General features: G+C 41.1%; 1 protein-coding gene and 1 pseudogene across 1 annotated transcript; one reads left to right on the top strand and one right to left on the bottom strand.

The window, feature by feature from the left end:
* Positions 1–8,052: 8,052 nt before the first annotated feature.
* Positions 8,053–9,748, top strand: LOC133920659 (UDP-glycosyltransferase 73E1-like; annotated as a pseudogene).
* Positions 9,749–15,823: 6,075 nt separating this feature from the next.
* On the bottom strand, positions 15,824–20,720 carry LOC133922425 (uncharacterized). The gene is made up of 5 exons (XM_062367756.1): positions 20,471–20,720; positions 20,240–20,328; positions 16,679–17,527; positions 16,423–16,572; positions 15,824–16,340 (listed from the first exon to the last, which is right to left on the bottom strand). Exons 1-5 carry the CDS (start codon positions 20,553–20,555, stop codon positions 15,936–15,938), a joined length of 1,578 nt encoding a protein of 525 aa, XP_062223740.1. The 5' UTR covers positions 20,556–20,720; the 3' UTR covers positions 15,824–15,935.
* Between the last annotated feature and the right edge of the window lie 1,537 nt (positions 20,721–22,257).

The raw sequence follows: 22,257 nt of genomic DNA on the forward strand, positions 1-22,257 counted from the left end.
ACTTTTACTACTAGGTCCAAAAAAAAATATGTCGCTCATTCAATAAGTTATACCTTTTCACACACATATGCATGCATATTGAAAAAGCTAGCATGCTTATATGCATGCTTTTGGACTTTTTCTGTTGCATTCATGTGCATGCATCACGCTTGCATGCATGTTTTCTAGTAGGCTCAGCAGAGTCATGTCGCTCTTTTAACGGATAAAGTGAAGGTGTCATTTATTGGTTGGGCGGTATGTTAACGTGGACGCTATGTCGATTATGATATTTAATTTATAAACGTTATGCCATGGGTCTCATAAGGTGTCGCCTGTTGGATGGGTGACACCTTGTTGTTGCCCCTTTCAATAGACGATGGTAGTCTAAATATGCAATATTTTAAAATGATAATGTATTTTTTAAATATTAAAAAAATATAAATAAAAAAAATAAAAAATATGTTCTTTGATATTTTGCCTTCTAACATTCTACATTTTAAAAGACTTGATCAGGTATTTTATAAAATCTAGTTTAATAATTTAAGAAAACTAGTTCAAAATTTATGTGTATATGTTAAATAGTATATTCGAAAATGTTGAAATTGTACGGTGAGAATGTTGAGTTTTTTTTTAAAAAAACACAGATATATTTATAATGGATATCAATTATTTTGCACCATATAACCACAATACAATTCAAAAATGGACTCATGGTTTGAGAGGAAAGAATTTCTTAAAATTTGAAACTCAAACTAGATTATAACCCACCCATCCATTACCACCGATCCCCCCCCCCCTCCTAGATTTGGCCGGAATCCGACCTCCGGCCAGCAGCCGATGAGAAAGCCACTTCCTGGCATCCAAGATCTGCTTGAGGGTACTTCCTTTTCCCTTTTCCCCTTCAACCGACGGCCGACGAGCGACACACCCAATGTCACACGACCACCCGTCGCCTCTCGACTCATCGGAGCTATAACATGGTACAATTCAAGGAATAATTGAATTGTACATTTCACTGATGGAACAAATCCAAAACATATCGTGGAACAATGGATTTTTCCTATTGGAACAAAAATATACCACAAAATAATGAAATTTCTCTTCTTGAACAAATCCAACACATACCACGGAACAATGGATCTTCGCTACTGGAACAATCAAATTATACCACAGAATAATGAGTTTTCACTGCTGGAACAATCCAAAACATACCACGGAACAACTCAATAATACTGCAGGAACCACTACTTAAAAATTAACAAGTGAGACCCACATATCATACCAAGAGTTTTACCAGATTTTGACATGACTGCAATCTAAAAATCATTTTTTCTTTAATTTTAGCACTTGTCTTAAATTTGACTTGGTGACAAACCAAACATAATCTTTTTAACCTTAATTTAATATAACCCTAATTTTAACTTTGACCCTGACTAATATTTGGTTAGGTCCCTGAGGTCTAAAACCAAACAGGCTCTATATATATCCTTTGGAATTAGAATTATAGGTAATTACCCATCACTGTTACTAAAATAATACCCCTATGCCCCACGCCCGCCCCTACCCCCACCAGGGTTCAGCTTACCGACCGGAGCGTAACCGAGCTCCGGCGGTAATTGAAAATTCGCGGTTACCGCGGTAACCGGTCGAAATTTCAAAAAAAATCGAACAAAATTCATTTGGGAAATTTGAAATTTGGGGAAAAATCGTGATTTTAGCCGCTCGGTAACCGGTCAAATTGGACCAGTTACCGAGCGGTTTTCGTGATTTATCGAGTGGTTTTCTCGAATTTTTCGTATTGTCAGTAACCGCTCGGTTTTGTCGGTAACCTCTCGATTTATCAAACGGTTTTCTCGATTTTCAGTGAAGTTCAACAAAAAATCTAAAAATTATCTCAAAATTGTAAAATCAATAACTAATTTATCTGAGCTTCAAATGAAGTGAAATAAATTTTATTGGTTTCCTTGTAACATGATCTACATGATAAAAGTATTTATACTCATAAAAAAGTTGAAAATTTTCTGTGAGAAAATGTATTTGTTAAACCAAGTTAAATACATAGTTTACTCTTTGCTAATCCAAAAATCACGAAACTAATTTTGTAGTCTTCTTATATGATCCTATGTCTTTTGAAAATACATGAACTCATGAATTAGTTATTGTAACATGCATGATTGTGTAAATGTGTTGCGACCAGATTAATTCATAACTGACCCATCACACCTCAAAAATTAGTGAAACTACTTTTATTAGTTTATGTATACTATGATTTACGTAGGAAAAATAATAGTAGACATGAAAAGGTTAATTACAGTGATGTTTCTTAACATATTCACTTTATGCTTGTGAACTTTGTAAAAATCGTAGAGAAATTAATAAAACTCTAAATAAATTGAAATAAATTTTAAAGATCCTCTTAAGATACGTTCTACATAAGAAAAATATGTATTTACATTTTAAACTTTTTCTTGACATGAGTTAATAACTGAGTCACACGCTTCAATTTTTTTTCAAACTTCTTCCCTATAGAATAGGATGCAAACGACATTATTTTTGAATCTTTTTTCACTGAAGGTCTTAGAATTGTGTCTAGTTTTTTAAAGATTTTTTTGAATGTTTTTTTTTTCGAAATTTTAAATTCAAATTCGGTTACCGTTCGGTTTTTGAAACCAGGCCGGACCGAGATGGCCGGTTATCGCGATTTTTCTTGTTATCGTCGGTTTTTTAACCCTGGCCCCCCACTCGACTTCTCTCTGACGATTTTTGCCCTAGCTCCGATCCGCTAGCCACCTCCGCCCAAGAAGACTCGTGCCATCGGTGGTGGAGTTCCTGAAATCAGATCGCTGCCCAAGAAGGGCCTCCCCGATTCACTGCCCAAGAAGGGTCTCTCCGATTCAACCTTCGTTTCTTTGTTTCAGATCATATTACTTTCCAGCCTTTTTTTCTTGCAATACCAAATTGCATTGCACCCATCGTTCGCTCTATGTGAATAACTTGCCGTGAATTGCTACTTTTGCATTTTTACCAAGCATTGTTATTTCCCATTAACCTATTGTTTCCTTATCAGGAACAAAAAATATTCTTTGGGTTTTCATGTAGTAGCTGCCGGTAATTCCGAAGATCAGTCCCATGGATCTGCATGCTGAAATATGAAATATAGATTGTCTTCTGTATGGAAATATTAGCGCAATGGATGCATCGTAATTTTTTTTCAGAATTTGAAGCAAACCTGTGAAACGGAAATGTGACAGAAGGTGCACCTGACTTTCCATAGTTCGAAGTTCATAGTTTCTGATCATTCCAATGATGCAAGCTTTATGTTTTAAAAAGAATACTCTTAGTTTTTTTTTTGTGTGTTCTTCATTCTCTAAGGAGCACTATGAAATTAAAGTCTCCAGAAAGATTATTGAGTTTAATGATTGATCCCACCATCTTAACATGGTGTGTGCGCATTGCTCTTGGTCACACTTCAGCTCTCAGTGTGAAATAAAAAGCATAGGAGGTATGAGACACTTTGTGCTTTTTATGGTAGCAGGTAGAAGACTACATGTTAGATGTGTTCAGTCAATGTGATTCTTTTCCACTCATTTCCCTTGTTTACTGATGTCTGAAATATATTTTTTGTTTGTCTGAAATCATATGAATTTACTTCAAATGTTGTTTTGCAGAGGATGTGACCCCGGTTCCCACTGACAGCACTCGTAGAAAGGTGGTAGGAGAGGAAGGAGGCTGTAGCTGTCTTCTTCTTTTTTGACATTCTCGCGGATGTAACCAAGAATCCCCTATTTGGGTAGTCTTATAGCTTTAATATTTCTGTGGAAGCTTTAGTTTTGCTCAGTGTTCTGAATTATCGACTGTCCGTTATTTCGGAGATAAGTTTTTGTCAAGAAAAATTCTGTCGTATTTATGCAATCAACCTCAAGTCTATGATTACAGTGACATGGTTTCTTCAGTATGATACTATGATTGGATTGTTTTATGATCAACATCTTCCAATGATCAATTTGTGGTAGGGTGGTTCTCTTGGGAACAGAATGTGTTGCTTTGCATGTCATTATGATAGTTCATTCTTGCGTTATCGAGATTCTAAGTGTTTGTTTGAATCCGCTAGAGTTTATAAAAAGTTGCTTTTAAAAGCTCTAGCTAATCCAAACAGTCCAACTTTTTGTCCAGCTTATAATAATCCAACCACCTAGCTTTCTATAATCTCATAAGCTGGAGAGAGCCAGCTTAGGCCCTGTTTGTTTCGGATTATAAAATCTGGATTGTGATCAAAATCTAAAAGCTGAAACAAACAGCTGTATTATAAAAGCTGGATTCTGATCACAATCCAAAAGCTGAAACAAACAGCTGGTTGGAAAAGCTGGATTGTTACAATCCAACACACAGATTGTAACAATCCAGCAATCTGCTTTCCACCAGATTCTAACAATCCACAATCCAGTTTTTTACAATCCAGATTTTACAATCCAGCTTCTTCTTACAATCCACAATCTATAAGCTGCTTTTCACAATCTACAGTTGAAACAAACAGGGCCTTATTTCAGCTAATGTATGTTAAAAAAGACCCTTTTGCCCTTCACCCCTTCTCACCCGTATGTGTTTGCATGTCAACAATAAAGGTAAGAGTAATGTAGACAATTAACACTTAAAACCAATAATAAGCCAGCTTATAATTCAGGGATCCAAACAATTTCTAGCTTTTTACTAGCCAGCTTTTAACAATCCATAAGTTGTAAGCCAACTTTCTATAAGCTCTAGTTGATCCAAACAGATCCTAATTCGAGCAATCAGTTCTGATATGTCCATCATATTTGATCATATTTGATCATATTAAAATTTATGAAACAAATTCAATTCATTTATCTGTTTGTCATGGCTTCTGTGACTTCTCTTTTGTTGCATCCATAAAACTTATTAAAACATATACTTGACAAACATGTTAGTCGCATTGACTATATTGTCATTAATCACTAAAATCATATGCATTCCCTAAGATGACCATATTCGCTATAGCAGGAAGTGAAAGTTGGGTTGATATCACTGTCGATCTTTTAGAACTAGCAGTGTAGCCTTTTTCAGCAAAAAAAAGAAAAGAAATCGATCCCACTGTGCCACCACCGGACCTCGTCATGCCGCTCCTAGATCCCGCTAACGTGGCACCCAGGACCTCGCCGTGGATCCTGCCACTGTGATGCCCTACACACAGAAACACAGTGGCACGAAGGCCATCGCCACAGCACTGAAACGCCCACCCACGCGCAGAGTACTAGGGATAGAGGGAGGGGGAGCCGTTGTGACACCTAGGGGTCGCCTGGATGTGTGCTGTTGTCAGATCCCGCCCATCGCCAGTTTGCTGCTTCTATCGTTGTGCACCAGATGTGGCGAGCCGAAGGTGGTGACACCTCGGAGGAAGGCGGGCTAGGCGTGGTGACGTTGGCGTAGCTGATGTTGGAGAAGGAGACCTAAGTGGAGGCAACAGCTATGGAGAAGGCTCTCACACAGGGTCCAAGCATCTTGACCCTCGATGCGTCAGGGAGATCGAGGGCACCGGAGTTGGTGAAGCCCGTTGCTTCATCGAGATGGCCTCTTCCCTCCCAGATCTGAAAGGTCCATCGATGGTGGTGGAGGGGGTGGTCATCGTTGTGCCACGCGGAGGAGCTAGCTTGACCACTCAACGGAGGGAGGCCAGGAGGCCGGCACGCGGGGCACTGGGATAGAGAGATAGAGGGAGGGAGCCAGATGTGGATCGGATAAAGACTAGGACAGAGAGGGAAGACGAGTGGGACTTAACAATTTTTTTGGTACGAACGTGAGCGAGCGAATGTGAAAGTGAGGAAAAAGCAGAGTGGATGAGAATTTCAAATCTGACTCCTAGTTCACTGTCGGTTCATAATAAAAATCAATAGTGATAATGACCTATCATTGTCGATTGTTTTCTAAAACCGGTAATGATACTGGTTTTTTATGAACCGGCAGTGATAATCATATCACTACCAGTTCTAGCCTAACCGGTAGTGACGAGGCAATAAATAAGATCATTTCTATAATAGTGCGTTGAGAAGGGTACGAGGCCAGCTCAGAAATGACCAGCACGCCCACATCGTATTGTGCGCCTACCTATGGAAAACCTACAGGAGTAAGATCCGTATCTTTCACGTAGTTTGAAGGGACAAGGATCCCCTGATGTCGCGTGTCGTCACTGATGTAGTTTGAAGGCACTGTATTGATTGGTTTGTTAGGGCAGTCTATTCAGACCTACTTGATCTCTTGCACCAAAAAAAGAAGCATGACAGGTACTGTACATGCGGCTGCCGTCGCAATTGTTCCTCAATAAAGCTTCTTTTATAGGAAAAAAAACTTGCTGGTTGGTGTTAGATAGGTGTATGTTGACAAATATTGAACACTGGCCTTATTTGCTTCCATTGGCAAATCAGTAGTGACCTAGCAGCATGAAAGTGTGTCGAAAATGTTACTCCGCACCATAGGGTATACACACTTTATTTCGATCGTCTATTCCTCTTATTCATTCGTGAATCCTCTTACTTACTTTATGTTTTTTTAATTAACCTTTCGACATGGGCAAATTCAGAAGTAAATTTGTATAAACTCAGAAGAAAATTAGTAGAACTCAGATAGCAAAAAAATTTAATTTGCAAGCAAGTTCATACAACTCAGAGAGCAATTCTGTTTCAATTAACACCAAATATCCGTATGAATTCATAGAGTAAAATTGTTCCAATTTACAAGAAAATTTATGTCAACACAGAGAGCATATTTATTTCAAGTTTACAAGCAAATCCATATGTTCCATAGAGCAAATTTGTTTCAATCTACCAGCAAATTTGTACAAAATCGGTATGATTTTGAAGGACCTTTTTGTGAAATGGGAAAACATGGCTACATAGGGCTTAAATTTACAAGCAAATCCATGCAACTGAGAGAGCAATTATGTTTCAATTAACAAGCAGATATCCGTTAGAATTCATAGAGTAAAATTGTTCCAATTTACAAAAAAATTGATGCCAACTTAGAAATTATATTTGTTTCTAGTTTAGAAGCAAATTCATATGTTCCAGAGAGCAAATTTGTTTCAATCTACAAACAAATTCATAAAAATTGCATGAATTTGAAGCATTTTTGTGAAATGGGAAAGCAGGGATGCACGGAGCTTCAAAAATTCAAGGCACTGGAGGAGCATCGCTAGAAAAACACCACAAACATGGATCGATGCAAATTTGAGTGATGAAACAAGAACAAAAAAACATCCTCACATTGATTCGTGAGAGAGAGAAATGAGAAAAAATAACAACAAAAACTGCAAACTCATTTTGCCTCCAACTCCCTCCCCAAGTGCTCTCCATGCTTAGATCATAATCATAGAACACAAATTGGAAACTGCACCGTAGAAAAATCAAAATCACTAAAAGAAAGATGTTTAGGCTTGCCAAGCGTGAGATTTGGGGGTGATTCCCCTTCAGGAGAGAAAGAGAGATTTGGGAGCGATTTCTCTTTAGGAGAGAGATGCAGAGAGAGATTTGGGGGATTCTCCTTCCTGAGAGATGGAGAGAGAGAGATTTGGGGCGATTCCTCTTCAGGAGAGAGAGATATTTTGGAGGATTTCGCTTGAGGAGAGAGATGTGAGATCCTAGATGCTAAAATAGTAGAGATGGTGCTGCAGCCTGCAGATAGGAAAATGACTACAACACGAGAGTTTATGCGATGTGGGAGGCAGAGACAGTGACACCCATACGAGAAAGAGGAAAGAGCAATGGGGTGGGGTGGGACCAACGAGGCCTTGATGTCTGTGGTAGATCAACCGGCGGGCAGAGCGCACTTCTGTATTTGATGGTGAACGTAATAAGTAGAGTGAAAATAATGCAATAATTTCTTTTACTTTTCTCCGTGGACTAACATTTTGAAAAGATAACTCCGGGATAAATGGACGTATTTTGCGCAACGAAAGGAGTAAAATAAATGTGGCGAGAAAACAAAAGCGAGTCGATCTCAATGGCTCTAGCAGCTTGAGAGCTTGCACCGTTCTCAGTCGCAAATACAAAATCTTCGTTGTAGATTGTAGACCATCACTTCTGATGCCACTCGAGGGCCAATATTCTCTATCCACCCGGCTTCTCGTCTTGGTCCGTGTCACTCGCTTCTAGCAACACCATGTCGACAATGGCGCCCACGGAGCATGCCCTCGCAGCTGCCACGACAGCAACGCCGCCGCCGCACTTCGTCATCGTCCCTCTCGCGGCGCAGGGCCACATCATCCCCCTGGTAGGCCTCGCGCGCCTCCTAGCGGAGCGCGGCGCGCGCGCGAGCGTCGTCACCACGCCGCTCAACGTCGCGCGGCTGCGGGGCGTGGCCGAGCAGGCCGCTCGCGCCGGGCTGCCCCTCGAGTTCGTCGGGCTGCCGTTCCAGCCGCCCGACGCCGGCTTGCCCCTGGACTGCCAGAACTTCGACATGCTCGACGACAACAGCCAGTTCAACCCCTTCTTCGACGCGTTGCGCGAGCTCGCCGGTCCGTTCGATGCCTACGTGCGCGCTCTGGCGCCGCGCCCGAGCTGCATCATCTCCGACTGGTGCAACCCGTGGACGGCTGGCGTGGCCAGTGGCCTCGGCATCCCTCGGCTGTTCTTCTACGGGCCATCATGCTTCTTCTCGCTCTGCGACCTCAAAGCCACCGAGCACGGGCTGCACGAGCGGATTGCCGCGGGCGACGACCGGGAGCAGTACGTCGTGCCAGGAGTACCGGTGCCCGTGAAGGTGACCAAGGCCACAGCCCCTGGTTTCTTAACCCACCCAGGGTGCGAGATGTTTCGCTATGAGTCCATAGAGGCCATGCGCACGGCCGATGGCGTGGTGGTGAACACGTTCTTGGACCTCGAGGCCCAGTTCGTCGCGTGCTACGAGACGGCGCTGGGCAAGCCGGTGTGGACGGTCGGTCCGCTCAGCCTCGTCAACCGGGACGCGGAGGCCACGGCGTCGCTCGGGAAGACGGTCGCAGTTAACCAGCAGGCGATCACGGCGTGGCTTGACGAGCAGGCCCCGACTCCGTCATGTACGTCAGCTTCGGCAGCATCGCGCGGAAGTTTTCGAAGCAGCTGTTCGAGGTCGGCCACGGCCTCAAGGATTCCGGCAATCCGTTCCTCTGGGTTGTGAAGGAGTCCGAGGCGACTTCACCGGAGGTCCAACAATGGCTCCACGCCCTGGAGGAGTGCACGGCCGGGCGCGGTCTCGTGGTGCGCGGGTGGGCACCGCAGCTCACCGTCCTGTCGCACCGCGCCGTCGGGGGCTTCGTCACGCACTGCGGGTGGAACTCGCTCCTTGAGGCCATCGCCCACGGCGTGCCGGTGGTGACGTGGCCGCACTTCGAGGACCAGTTCCTGAACGAGCGGCTGGCCGTGGACGTGCTCGGGGTCGGCGTGCCCATAGGCGTGACGGCCCCCGTATTCATTCTGGACGACGAGTCCGTGCCGGTTGTGCGGGGCGACATCTTGCGCGCTGTGTCCGCGCTGATGGGCGGAGGCGAGGAGGCCGACGAGAGGAGGAGGAAGGCCAAGGAGTACGGAGAGAAAGCTCGGAGGGCCATGGAGAAAGGAGGCTCGTCGTACGAAAACCTGACGCGGCTAATAGAAAGCTTCGTGCAGAGTGGAGTCAAAGAACACTAGGACAGATCAGTACAAGGCTCCTACGTTGCTAGAATTCTTCGACTTCACTGCATGATGCGCGATCTCATGAGTTATGAATAGTGGCTTTTGTCGTATTATTTGTGATAATATGAGCATATATATATATACATCTCTCAAGAAAAATATAACAAGAGCAGCATAATACAAATGTCAAAAATATGATCATGAAACATATGGCTAACAGAAAATATCACAGAAATAATTTAACAAGTATCTGAAATAGTACTGAATATGATGTGATATGAAAATAGCTCTCAGATTGTTCTTGTCAGTTGGCCCTAAATCTTTGAAGATCTGCTCCTAAACTGATCTTTTACCCATATCACCAATTAAACTAGAATATGATATCACACCTAGAAAACCATCTTGATATACAATACTCTGAAAGCTACAAACACCTGGACATAGCTACAGATTAAGATTATACTGAAAAAATAGGCTCAGTACAGCTAGAGTTCTCTGCGCAAAGAACAACAGGAACACTGAACTTCAGGCACAGCTTACTGAACACCAAACCAATATCATAGAACATACTGAGACCAATAATCAAGACTCATGTCCAGGTGTTACATACAATAGGCAGTGACAGAAAAGTAAGGATTCACAATCGGCTAATCAACACGCCGATCTACACATAGCAAATCACAAAAACAGAGCACCGCCTATGCCTTTGACAATCAGAGTATCAAGACCGTTTCTATTGTACTCACTATTCTAATTCAATTTCAATAGAATTGATCATCACAGAGCATGTAAATCAGGCATCTATACATTCAAATCAGAAGGGAAAAGAAAAGCTTACAGTGCAACTTGTTGAAGAGTGATAATCGAGGTAAGGCACGGCTCAAATCCCGCTGACCCAGAAATCCAACCACCTGCCGTTTCCGCCGGTGTGAGAGATGACGGAGATACAAGACCTCTACCGCACTGCCACTGCAGTACGGGCGAGCCTCAACAGTGCAGCTCCGGCCACCAACAGACCTTCCTCCTGAACTGAGCACCGGCCAAAGCACGAGTTGAACTCGGACTCAAACACACCAATGCACCCGAGAGGAAATCACAGGGGAGACAAACAAAAGTGAATCAAACTCTTCCAACAACAACGTGAGGGATAGGAGAGGATATATATGAGTTCGACCCCATGGCAGGCACTCGGCCATAGCTATACCTCCAAATCTCCCGCGGCCACCTTCCATCCGACTGCTCCAGGAACCGAAGCAGCCGGCCAAGGTATCCAGGAGCTCAATCCGCCCTTGAGACGCGCTAAAGATGCGACCTCAGGTCGTTTTGCCGCCGCCAGCACCCGCCCTGGAGGCGCACTGAAGATGCGGCCTCAGGCCGTTGTGCCACCGCCAGCTCCCAGAAAGGGATCAAACCCCTCAGCTCAGAGAAAAAGCGATCCTCTTCCCAACCCTAGCTGCCGACTAGAGGCTGCCCTTCACGGGCCTCGGCTGAAAGCAAATGAAGCAGCCCGGTCCAACAGCCCACAAGTCGGCCCAAGGCATGAACACATCGAAATTTCCAAAGTATACAACAGCTTCAGCCTTCATGCATGAGCATGATCTGTTGCATCCCGTAATTTTCATCTCTATACAATTTGCCACTTGGTTACCTGTTGTGGAGGCATAGTGTAATACCCCAGATATTAAAGAAATAAATTGTGAATATTTTATAAATAAAGTTTCGAGAAGGTGGAAATTTGACTTTTCATCTGTACCTCGGATGGATGATCGAAGACCTTGGATGTGTAGAGCTCATCGAAACAAATCTGTTTGACTATTTAAACGTCATATTTGGACACCAGATGAATTCATGGCAAACCTAATAAATTTAGATCATTGGTTTATTAAAAAAAAGAGGGTCGAGACCGAGCCGGTCACGAGACGGACTCAACCTCAAGTGCGCTTCATAAAGGGCAAGGCATGCCAGCCACTAACCCTAGCTGCCTGCCGCTTACTATGCCATCACGCGCACGCCGTGTGTCGTCCTTTGGCTGATGCTGCTATTGTGCGGTGCCAAGGCAGCAGGGAGAAGAAAAGAGCAGGAAGGAAGAGCGAAGAAGAAGGAAGAAGAGGGGAAATGGGAAATTTCACAAACTCGCCGAAATTCGTCGTTGATTCATCTTCTCCTCGGCAAGGGTAACCTCTATGTGGTCCCCAGCTGTTCTTAGATCAATTTTGATGGTAGGATTCGTCATCAGAGTTGGGATTGTCAATCCGATTTGTGTGCATCGGCTTAATTCAAAAACTAAGATTAATTGGTGCTAAATTTGGCCATAAAACTAAAACGAAATAGTGTACTGCATAAATCTCGTGGAATCCTCACATTTCTCAAACAGATCCAAAGCTACTAAGGGTAAGATCCAAATTATATACTACTATAAAATAGGTCCTCATAATCGGTTTTGGAACCGACGATGAATAAGCGGCAATAATACTCAGTAGTATCACTGCCGATTTTAAAACCGCCAATGATATTTGATCCTAAATCCGATATTTTTAAGACCAATTTTTTTGCACTTGACGAACAACCCCCCCCCCCCCTCCGTGTGTTTTCTCTGACTTGTGACGACCTCTGTAACTTTTGTGGGAGTTGAACTCGTGAATATAGCAATTTACGTGCCCGAGCAATCTATGGGATTTGAACACACGATCTCCCCCTCATGCGAAGCTTTCTTACTATTTCACCTCACAGTCTTACTTGATTGTTATGTGATAATTTATTTATTTATTATCTTTTCTGCTTAAATTTTTAGACGATTATTTAGGTATATAGATGGCTTTAGATAAAAAAGTTATCAACTATAAAATTATACATCTCATTGAGAGATACAATTTTCATAGTTTATCTCCATCTGATTTTGTATATAAAAGTTTGTCTCTGCTCTGTACACTGTTCGGTAAACCAACCATAACTTTTACATCCAGAGTCCAATTTTAATGTTTGACATTTACTTTCAAAGCTAACGAGGATGCGCATCTGAAAAAATACACTTATTTATACATGTACCTTTCTTGACTCTCCAAAAAGACTCAGAAGACCCTCACTAGGACATTTGAAGTTTTTATCAAAAATTGACCTCTCTTATTTGCCTAAAACTTCATGGAGACACTATATTTGAAAGTCAGTGTAGCATAGACGTTTCATCAATTCAAGTTACCAAACTCGTGATAAAAACCTTTAAAGTTACCATTTTCAACTTTATGGTCATGTGCGTGATTTTTTCAATCATTTCTACTAGTATTATATCGGCAATTTACTTTGTGGTCAAGTACGTGATTTTTCCTTTGATAGTTTTTAGATAATTATTTAGACTTCTATATGATTTTAAATAAAAAAAGTTATCAACTACAAAGTTGTAAATCTCATTGAGTGCTACAACTTTCATATAAAGTTTATCGCCATATGACCAAGTATGAATAGTTTGAATTTTCAAAGATAAATTACATTTTATTATCATTACCGGTTAATATAACGAACCGGCAGTACATTTTATAATCAAGTATCACTATCAATTCATATTACTTGCTGAATGAGCTATTACTGTCAATTTTGGGGGTTATTTTCTAACCGAGAGTAAAAGTGGGATAATAATAACATTTTTTTAATAGTGATAAGACTGGAAAATTAAGATCACAATATTGTACAGGGTGAGCTTCGCTCTTTTGTCACGCTAAATATTGCATACTTAAAAATGCCATTTAACAAGTAAGGCCCCCGATGTTTGTCATTGTGGACATTTTTAGCTCTGATCCCACGTATCAGGAGCTATTCGTTATAATATCTCTGGCCATCTCCTCGTCTCCCCAATTAGCGCCGACAAACACCCGAGCAGCAGCTCCTACTTAGAGTCGCCACTGTCCACGTGTAGCCAGCCACACACGGCTACCTCTCGGACCTCCGGCCAGCTGCCAGTCCTCCTTCTCCACCGATCCCTACCCTTAAATCCATCTCAAAGATGATTTGCAGGTGTCAAAAATAGAAATATATATTTTTATAAAATAAACAAGTTATGATGAATCTAATCAATTTTTATTGTTCATATAAGTTAATCAAGTAATCACGGTAAAAAGTTAGATCATATTTTTTCTTTCAAAAATATATTTAATATCTTATTATTTACATTTCATATCTAGACGTTTAATATTTATCTTTCATGTATTTTCAAAAATACATTAAATCACCTATTATTTATTTTTTATATTTAGATATCTAATATATATTTTTAAGTACTGATCACACGTGTAGTTGCTAGTAGTCTAGAAAGTCTCATGTGCTGAGCCCTAATTACGGCTAACAACCAGCACCTTGATTTTATCGGCTTTGGGTATTGGGCCATCACATCCTGCGGAAGGATCTCCTTTTTAAACAAACTCGCTTCCTCTCTCTTTGAAAACAAGACAATATCGAGAACAAACTCTAGCCAATGTAAATCTCAATAATAATAATAATAATAATAATAATAATAATAATAACAACAACGGTAGAGCTATTCTACACCCGCTCGTGTGCGCCAGCCAGCTAGCGCGTGTCACGTGACGCTCCAGTTATGCCTGCCCAGCGCCACGTGCTTACACATGCGCGCCTCCTGCCACTTAGTAGTTGTCTAGTAGGTATTATTAGGTATTTAGTAGTTGTTCAGTAGTTCAATAGCTGTTCAGTAGGTATTCATTAGTTGTTAAGTAGTTTAGTTGTTGTTTATTAGTGTAAGTAGTTTTAACAGTAAATTATTATTCAGTAGTGGCAATAGTTGTAAGTTATAATATTTTTTTAAAGTAGTGTTAGTAGTTTTTTTCAATAGTATCAATAGGTGTTCAGTAGTTTTAAGTTATAGTAATTTTGTTCAGTAGTGTTAGTAACTTTTTATCAATAGTTATTTAGTAATATTAATAGTTGTCTAATAATTTCAAGTCACAGTATTGATATTACTGAACAGACTATTAATACTATTGTAACTACTAACACTATTGACATAAACTATTAAACAATTTTACTATAACTTGAAACTATTAATGATTAATGACACTACTGAATAATTTTCCTATGACTTAAAACTATTGAACAACTACTTAAAAAAACTACTAATAAATCCAAATCATAGTAAATTTCACTACTAAACTACTGATCATTACTGGACTACTAAATACTAAATACTAACGAGCAACTACAGAACTGCTACTAAACTACTGAACACTAATAGACTACTAAACTACTATACTTGTGATGCGCGTAGGCGCAGAAACACGTGGAATGCAAGTGTAGCGGGGTGGGTGCGGGGCGCGTGGGCTGCGGGGACATGTGGGGTTGGTGGGCGTGAGAGTTGAGCTGGCTCGATTGGGTCTAGGCGCGTGTAAAATAGTACATATAATAATAATAATAAACTCTAGCCAATATAAACCATGCACTTGTCTCTGGACGCGTGTCCATATATGTTCAACCATCTCTTGCATGCATAAGATGGGCATGCCATCAGCATAGTGAAAGCACGTCATCTATCAAGTACGTGATTAGAGATTAGCAAGTGTCATTCATGTATGACTGTGGAATATGTTGTCACTGTGCAGTTCTAGATCGCTATTATTTTATATAAATATATTGTCATTAAATAAAAATTGAGTAAACCGGAATGACCTCAGTGCTGCTTTAATAAAAAATCAAAGAAAATATAAAGCTCTTGAAAAAACGATTTATACTTACCCATAAAATTTAGAACTCGAACTGCAGACCCACCATATACTAAGTCTAGCCGTGCAGTTGCGTGCTATTCGTCTAGTTTAAGTAAAGGGCTCTAGCTAGTTGAAAGAACCAAGCATTAATAGCAAAATTCGTACATTGGTACATTTGTACACAAGAGAAAATTCTAAAGAAGTCCGGAAATGTACATCTTGTTATAACATATACAACTAAAAAGGACTGTGCAAAAACGTTGTTCTTGATACAGCGCACACTGCTTTGTATCTCACAATATCCGATCCAAATCTGCGGACTAATACGCATGAACAGAGATACCAACGTATGAGAGCCAAGGTCGGTTTGATTTGATTATGTCAGAACTCAGAAGGTCGACCAAGCATCAGATGGCACAAAATGAGGATGATGTAGAGTCAAGCAGAGAAATTGGCGTTGGAGTCAAGCAGACGTAAGGTATGTGTTTTAAGGAAGCACAATACATGTAATATTAATGATAACTTAGTAAACAAGGCACAGCACGCACGATGTTACATAGCTAAATATTCAATAATTGAACATTTAACTTGACATCTAGAGCTCCAAAGTATGGCACCAGCTACAAGGCCCCCGAACATCTAACTTAACCGTAGAGGGAACTTTCCCCACGATGTATCTTTCGATGGCCATGAGCCCTCTATTGGCTTCCATGATCATCTGATTAGTAAGTCGGGAGCATTCACCGGTTTTGCGGGCAGAAGTTACAGAACACCTACCCATATCGTCTTTGTCATTCGCATCAAATACGCTGTCCAAGGTGATACATTCCAGTGATGTTGCATTCTCAAGAATATGGCATGTTAGCTCAACCATGCTCTTTGCGGAGCAGAAGCCAAAGATCGTCACATCCTTGAGGCTGTCATGCTTGTGTTCAGACATCTGCCTCATATGTGAGGCATCCCCAAAAATCGAATCAAACTCCATGTAACCCTGATTTACCTGCACAGGATCAAAACTAATGTCACATATATTTGGTTCGCCACAGGTACTAGATATCTTTGCTAGAAGAAGAGTGACTTACACCCAAGATGAAAGTCTCCAAAACAGGAGAAGCGTCGAGAAAAGAAACCAAAGACAAATAATCATATCCTGGGGAAAGATCTCCATCAAGAAAAAATTCCAAGTACTTGAGGTGGAGGAATTTGGCAGCTACCACCGGTGTATTAATCCTCTGCATAAAGATATCTCATATTAATTATATCTCAGGGCATGAGTGCATGACTACAGATAAATGTCATCACACAGGTATATAATAATACAGAGTATCAGATTAATACCTCACTAATTGAAGATAAGGTAAGAGTTTCAAGATTTGGCACAATATATGGAAGCTTGGTAATAGCGTAACAGAGAAAGTTGGTATTATTTGAACATCTCATATCTAGGTTCTTCACTTGCAATGACTGTCCGAGTGAGAGTTGTACTAGGTCACCATCAAAGTAGATGGTGGAGAGGTTCGGAGCTTTGCTCTCTATCATTTGCAGCATTCTGCAATATGAAACAGTCAGCCAGCTGAGTCGCTCCAGCATGCATGGTATCTTCAGGCAGATGATCTCATCGCAAAATATGAGTTCCAACTTCTTCAAAGCAAAAGAATTGGAAAGAAGGCACCCTAACTGTTCCCCTGTGATATGCACGTCATGCAGATACAGATTTGTTAGGCTTCTTAAGCAACCAATGCCAATTGTGGGACGGAAGGCACAATAGGTGAGGTGAAGATGCCGAATCGAGCTTCCATTCCCACCAAATAAAAGTGAGCATGGGAAGGTGTAGCTTTCCCTGTATTTTAAAGGCAGCCAAAGGGTGATATTTTCAATCCCCGGTGTAATAGCAATCTGAAGCCAATTATTGAGATAACAAGTGTCTAGATCGCGGCAATCAAAGATGTCAAGCTCAAGTGTCTTCACGCCAGTGCCTGAGTGGTTTTTCAGAATCTGGTCAACTTTGCTAGTGAAGGCCCTTGCTATATCACCCTTTCCACATGCATTTTGTTTCAAGCCTAGTGTTTCCTTAGTGAGGATGAGGTTGGGATGTCGTTTCCATGAATGTAGAAATGCACGAGATACACAAGCAGCGCGGGCAGAATCTTGCATTGGCATTAGGGAATGTATATTGCACCAGATGTCCTGCACAAGCATGGAAAGATAGTTGAACACTGGGGTTATAAGGGCAAATGGTTACTTCAACAGAAAACATAGGACCATATGAATAACATTCTACCACAGGTGCTCTGTGCACGTTTGCACAATATGTGCTGCATCAAAATAGTTGATAGTGCATTGGGAACTATTGCCTAGCATGGCGGTTCAGCCATATTAAACTATGGAAGTGTACACACACTCCTAGGCGAGCCAAAAAAGAAAAAAGAACTCTTAGCTAGCAATTAACTGACGCTTTCTGCTTTCTTTGAAGCTAGTTAGTTGCGCTTTCCTTTCAAAAGTGGAAACACTTACTCATTCCTCTTAGTTATTCCCTAGATGATGAACCAGCACTTTGACTACAAATACTACTTGATTTTATGTTACTGGAATACTGTATTAATTAAAGTTAGTGGGTTCAGTTCCTAGATGAGATGCCTCCTTACTTGCATTTCCTAGTTAAGATTAGCTAATCGATTAACTTCTGTATAGGGTACAAAAGGTACTTGTCAATATTTGCATATTGAATCCAACAAATTTGGCAGCGATAGGGTAAGATACATGGCATATAGTTGATATTTGGTAACTAAGATAAGGTAATAGATAAGATATAGTAATGGCTTCAAAAAAGTATATGCAGTTTGATTCGCCATCTGTACTAGAATTAGGAAGCATAATAGTGAATTCAATGATCTCGTGTGAGCAGTGAAGCCAGCAAAAATGTGCAAAGAAGGCAGAATGCACAAATAATTTTTTTTTCTTGCAAAGACTTTCTTGCAGCAAAACATTTCAACAATGTAATAAGGTATCTCACTTATGCTCAAGTTGTCAAAACTGACCATTTTCCCTTTTCTTCAAGTATGTATATGCATACATGCATGGTTTTAAGCTTGCTCATACTCCTAGTCAAGTCCTGTTACTTGGGACAGTCCTGTAATAGATCTACTGTACAGCATTTCAGTTTTTACAGAAGAAGCTCATGCAGGCAGAATGGCAGAATAAAAGGGAGGTGTTTTGGTCTAAGTCAAGGATATGGAACATGAAGTGTTCTATAAACAGTTTTACTAGGTTGCCTGTATACTGGCAGTGCTCTCATATCACTTTATATGGCCACGAGCCCACATTAACTTGACAATGTCTGCAATGATATATGTGACTGCATTTAACTGGAGAAGGATTTCAATGGAGCTCCTATAGTAACTGGCCTGTCTTCAAAGGCTAGTAAAGATCGCATATGCACATCTCCAAAGTTTAAAAAGTGAACAGCACACAAGTGGAAGATCTTGCTTAGCAGTATATGATAGACCTTTATAAATTTTGCATATGTACTACAAGGAGTTGTATGAAACAGCATCAACAGTTGTATAATCTGCAGAGCATCAACGGTAGTAAAATCTGCAGATGTAGACACTACGACCTCGCTTTTGGGCGAAGGATAGACGGGAAAAGAAGAGGCGCCTTTGTTCGTTTGTCATTCGTTGGGGATTCATTGCTCGTTCTGCTATTGTCAGTATCGGCAGTCAAGGAAGCATTCTTTCGAGGTATATAAGCTTGACAAGGAAGGCATGTGCTTGACAAGGAAAAAGCCTAAGGACAAGTTGCACAATGAGGGTCCTGGTAAGCATAAACAGCAGCAGGACACAGGAAAGACCACAACGATCACAGCAAAGAAGAACAAGCCACTGCTGATAAGGGAAGATAGATCCACAAACACAAAGTCTACTCCTTATGAAGATACCGAAGATCTAAGATTACAGGCAGACAGTTTCATGCTAAAGTGTTAAAGCTGCAACAGTTAGAACAATGCAATGCTACTAATGCAGGAAGATTATAGGAGGTTGCAGCTCTAGGAATCTAGGAGCACAAGTACGCGGGAGTTTTGACTACAGTCTATTATCTGCTCTGACTAGTCATCTTGGCGTTTGGCATTTGCAAGTGTGCGTTCAAAATCAAGGTTGCTTTACACAAGAGGGCACCTTTCACAGGTGACACATGGGACCATTGTAACAGACTGACCAAGAGATATGATCCAATTTATGACAGATCAGCGCTGTGAAGATACAAAAGGATTTTCCTCTTATTCTAAAATAGATATTTTTTCTAGAACAGGAGCTTTCAAATATACTGTTCAAGCAAGCAATTACAAAGGAAAAGTGGAGCATCCTCCACCCACAAGTGGAGCAAGCTGAGCACACAACTGCACACAGATTATATTTTTATACGCTCCTTAATGTCTTATGTTTTTTTTTAATGACCTAGACAATATCAAAATTGCATTTCTTTTTAGCTTTCATTTAGCTGATTCAAAAAAGCATAAACCAGTGTCGCCCTGGCTCGCTAAAACTTTGAAAGAATCTAGACCTCTGAAACCAGCTATTTTGCATGTGGGAAGGAATTGCAAAGCAGGATCCTGTGACTCGTAAGCCATCTTTTTTAGGTAACGCCATGCCAAAGTGATATCAAGCTGGCTTTTGACTACTTGTGACAGTCTTCAAGTATTAGGTTATGGCAGGATGAAATTTGGCTGTTTGTGTTTCCATGTTTTTAACTGGGAAGTAGTGAGGTACTGGAAGGCCTGTTCACAGATTTTATTTGGCTAGCATAGGCCGACCAATTTGTGCAGTTAGCACGTTCTAAAAAAAAAAAAAACTGTGCAGTTAGATAAGTCATAGTGATTAATAAAAGTCTTTCACACCGTACCGCTGGGAGGTTTGGCCACGAATCTCTGAATCTTTTACCAGGCCGAGAGTTATCCTTCTTCGCTTTAGACATGGAAGGAATCGATCCATCTGGAACACATCATGTATGTACGGTTACCCTATGGATAATACAGATACTAGTACTAGCTAACAGAAGAAAGCAAGATGCTCAAGCGACCACATGAGCACACACGGAAGGAAGTCTCGCCTAGGATCTGTGACGACGACTTACTGCGGACTTGGACTTTGTGACGACGACGACGACGACGCTCCCGCTGCCGCGTACTCATGAGCCGCTTCAGAGACAGCATCCCCATGATTGATGATATCACCTCGCTCCGGATCGAGGCGAGAAATCGAGGGCGGGCGGGCAGCCTCTGTTTTTCTTCCGCTCGATCTGTCCTGCCTCTGCCTAAAAACACCAACCGGGCGGGCGGGGTGGGGACTCGAATCGGAACCAACGAGCCGCCGGCGGGGAGGAGGCAACCGGACGACGCCACGCTAGGGCTTCAGTATTTAAGTCTGCTTGGGCTAGGAGCCTAGACGCTGTCGTCCGCCCCGGCCTTGCTTCCTCACTTTATTTCGGCCCACACGACCCATTATAGAGTATGAGTGGCCCATGTGCTAAGGTACGTTCTTTAAGGTCTTTTTTATATATATTTTTATTTTTCAACATTTGCAAAATACACGGCATTTCAAAATTTTGTACATCTAGACTACCGTCACCCGTTGGAATGGCGAGAGCTTGTGGCGTCCACATCAATGTGTCGCTCAACCAACGAACGACACTTTTACTACTAGGTCCAAAAAAAAATATGTCGCTCATTCAATAAGTTATACCTTTTCACACACATATGCATGCATATTGAAAAAGCTAGCATGCTTATATGCATGCTTTTGGACTTTTTCTGTTGCATTCATGTGCATGCATCACGCTTGCATGCATGTTTTCTAGTAGGCTCAGCAGAGTCATGTCGCTCTTTTAACGGATAAAGTGAAGGTGTCATTTATTGGTTGGGCGGTATGTTAACGTGGACGCTATGTCGATTATGATATTTAATTTATAAACGTTATGCCATGGGTCTCATAAGGTGTCGCCTGTTGGATGGGTGACACCTTGTTGTTGCCCCTTTCAATAGACGATGGTAGTCTAAATATGCAATATTTTAAAATGATAATGTATTTTTTAAATATTAAAAAAATATAAATAAAAAAAATAAAAAATATGTTCTTTGATATTTTGCCTTCTAACATTCTACATTTTAAAAGACTTGATCAGGTATTTTATAAAATCTAGTTTAATAATTTAAGAAAACTAGTTCAAAATTTATGTGTATATGTTAAATAGTATATTCGAAAATGTTGAAATTGTACGGTGAGAATGTTGAGTTTTTTTTAAAAAAAACACAGATATATTTATAATGGATATCAATTATTTTGCACCATATAACCACAATACAATTCAAAAATGGACTCATGGTTTGAGAGGAAAGAATTTCTTAAAATTTGAAACTCAAACTAGATTATAACCCACCCATCCATTACCACCGATCCCCCCCCCCCTCCTAGATTTGGCCGGAATCCGACCTCCGGCCAGCAGCCGATGAGAAAGCCACTTCCTGGCATCCAAGATCTGCTTGAGGGTACTTCCTTTTCCCTTTTCCCCTTCAACCGACGGCCGACGAGCGACACACCCAATGTCACACGACCACCCGTCGCCTCTCGACTCATCGGAGCTATAACATGGTACAATTCAAGGAATAATTGAATTGTACATTTCACTGATGGAACAAATCCAAAACATATCGTGGAACAATGGATTTTTCCTATTGGAACAAAAATATACCACAAAATAATGAAATTTCTCTTCTTGAACAAATCCAACACATACCACGGAACAATGGATCTTCGCTACTGGAACAATCAAATTATACCACAGAATAATGAGTTTTCACTGCTGGAACAATCCAAAACATACCACGGAACAACTCAATAATACTGCAGGAACCACTACTTAAA

Source organism: Phragmites australis, chromosome 6 (assembly GCF_958298935.1).
Source record: "Phragmites australis chromosome 6, lpPhrAust1.1, whole genome shotgun sequence".
NCBI lineage: Eukaryota > Viridiplantae > Streptophyta > Magnoliopsida > Poales > Poaceae > Phragmites > Phragmites australis.

Excerpts from the sequence above, each read along its gene's own strand:
- LOC133922425 (XM_062367756.1), bottom strand. The coding sequence starts at position 20,555 with ATGGGGATGCTGTCTCTGAAGCGGCTCATGAGTACGCGGCAGCGGGAG. Across the intron at positions 20,329-20,470 it reads TCACAAAGTCCAAGTCCGCA|ATGGATCGATTCCTTCCATG; the intron begins GTAAGTCGTCGT and ends GATGTGTTCCAG. Across the intron at positions 17,528-20,239 it reads CGTGGCCAAACCTCCCAGCG|GACATCTGGTGCAATATACA; the intron begins GTACGGTGTGAA and ends ATGCTTGTGCAG.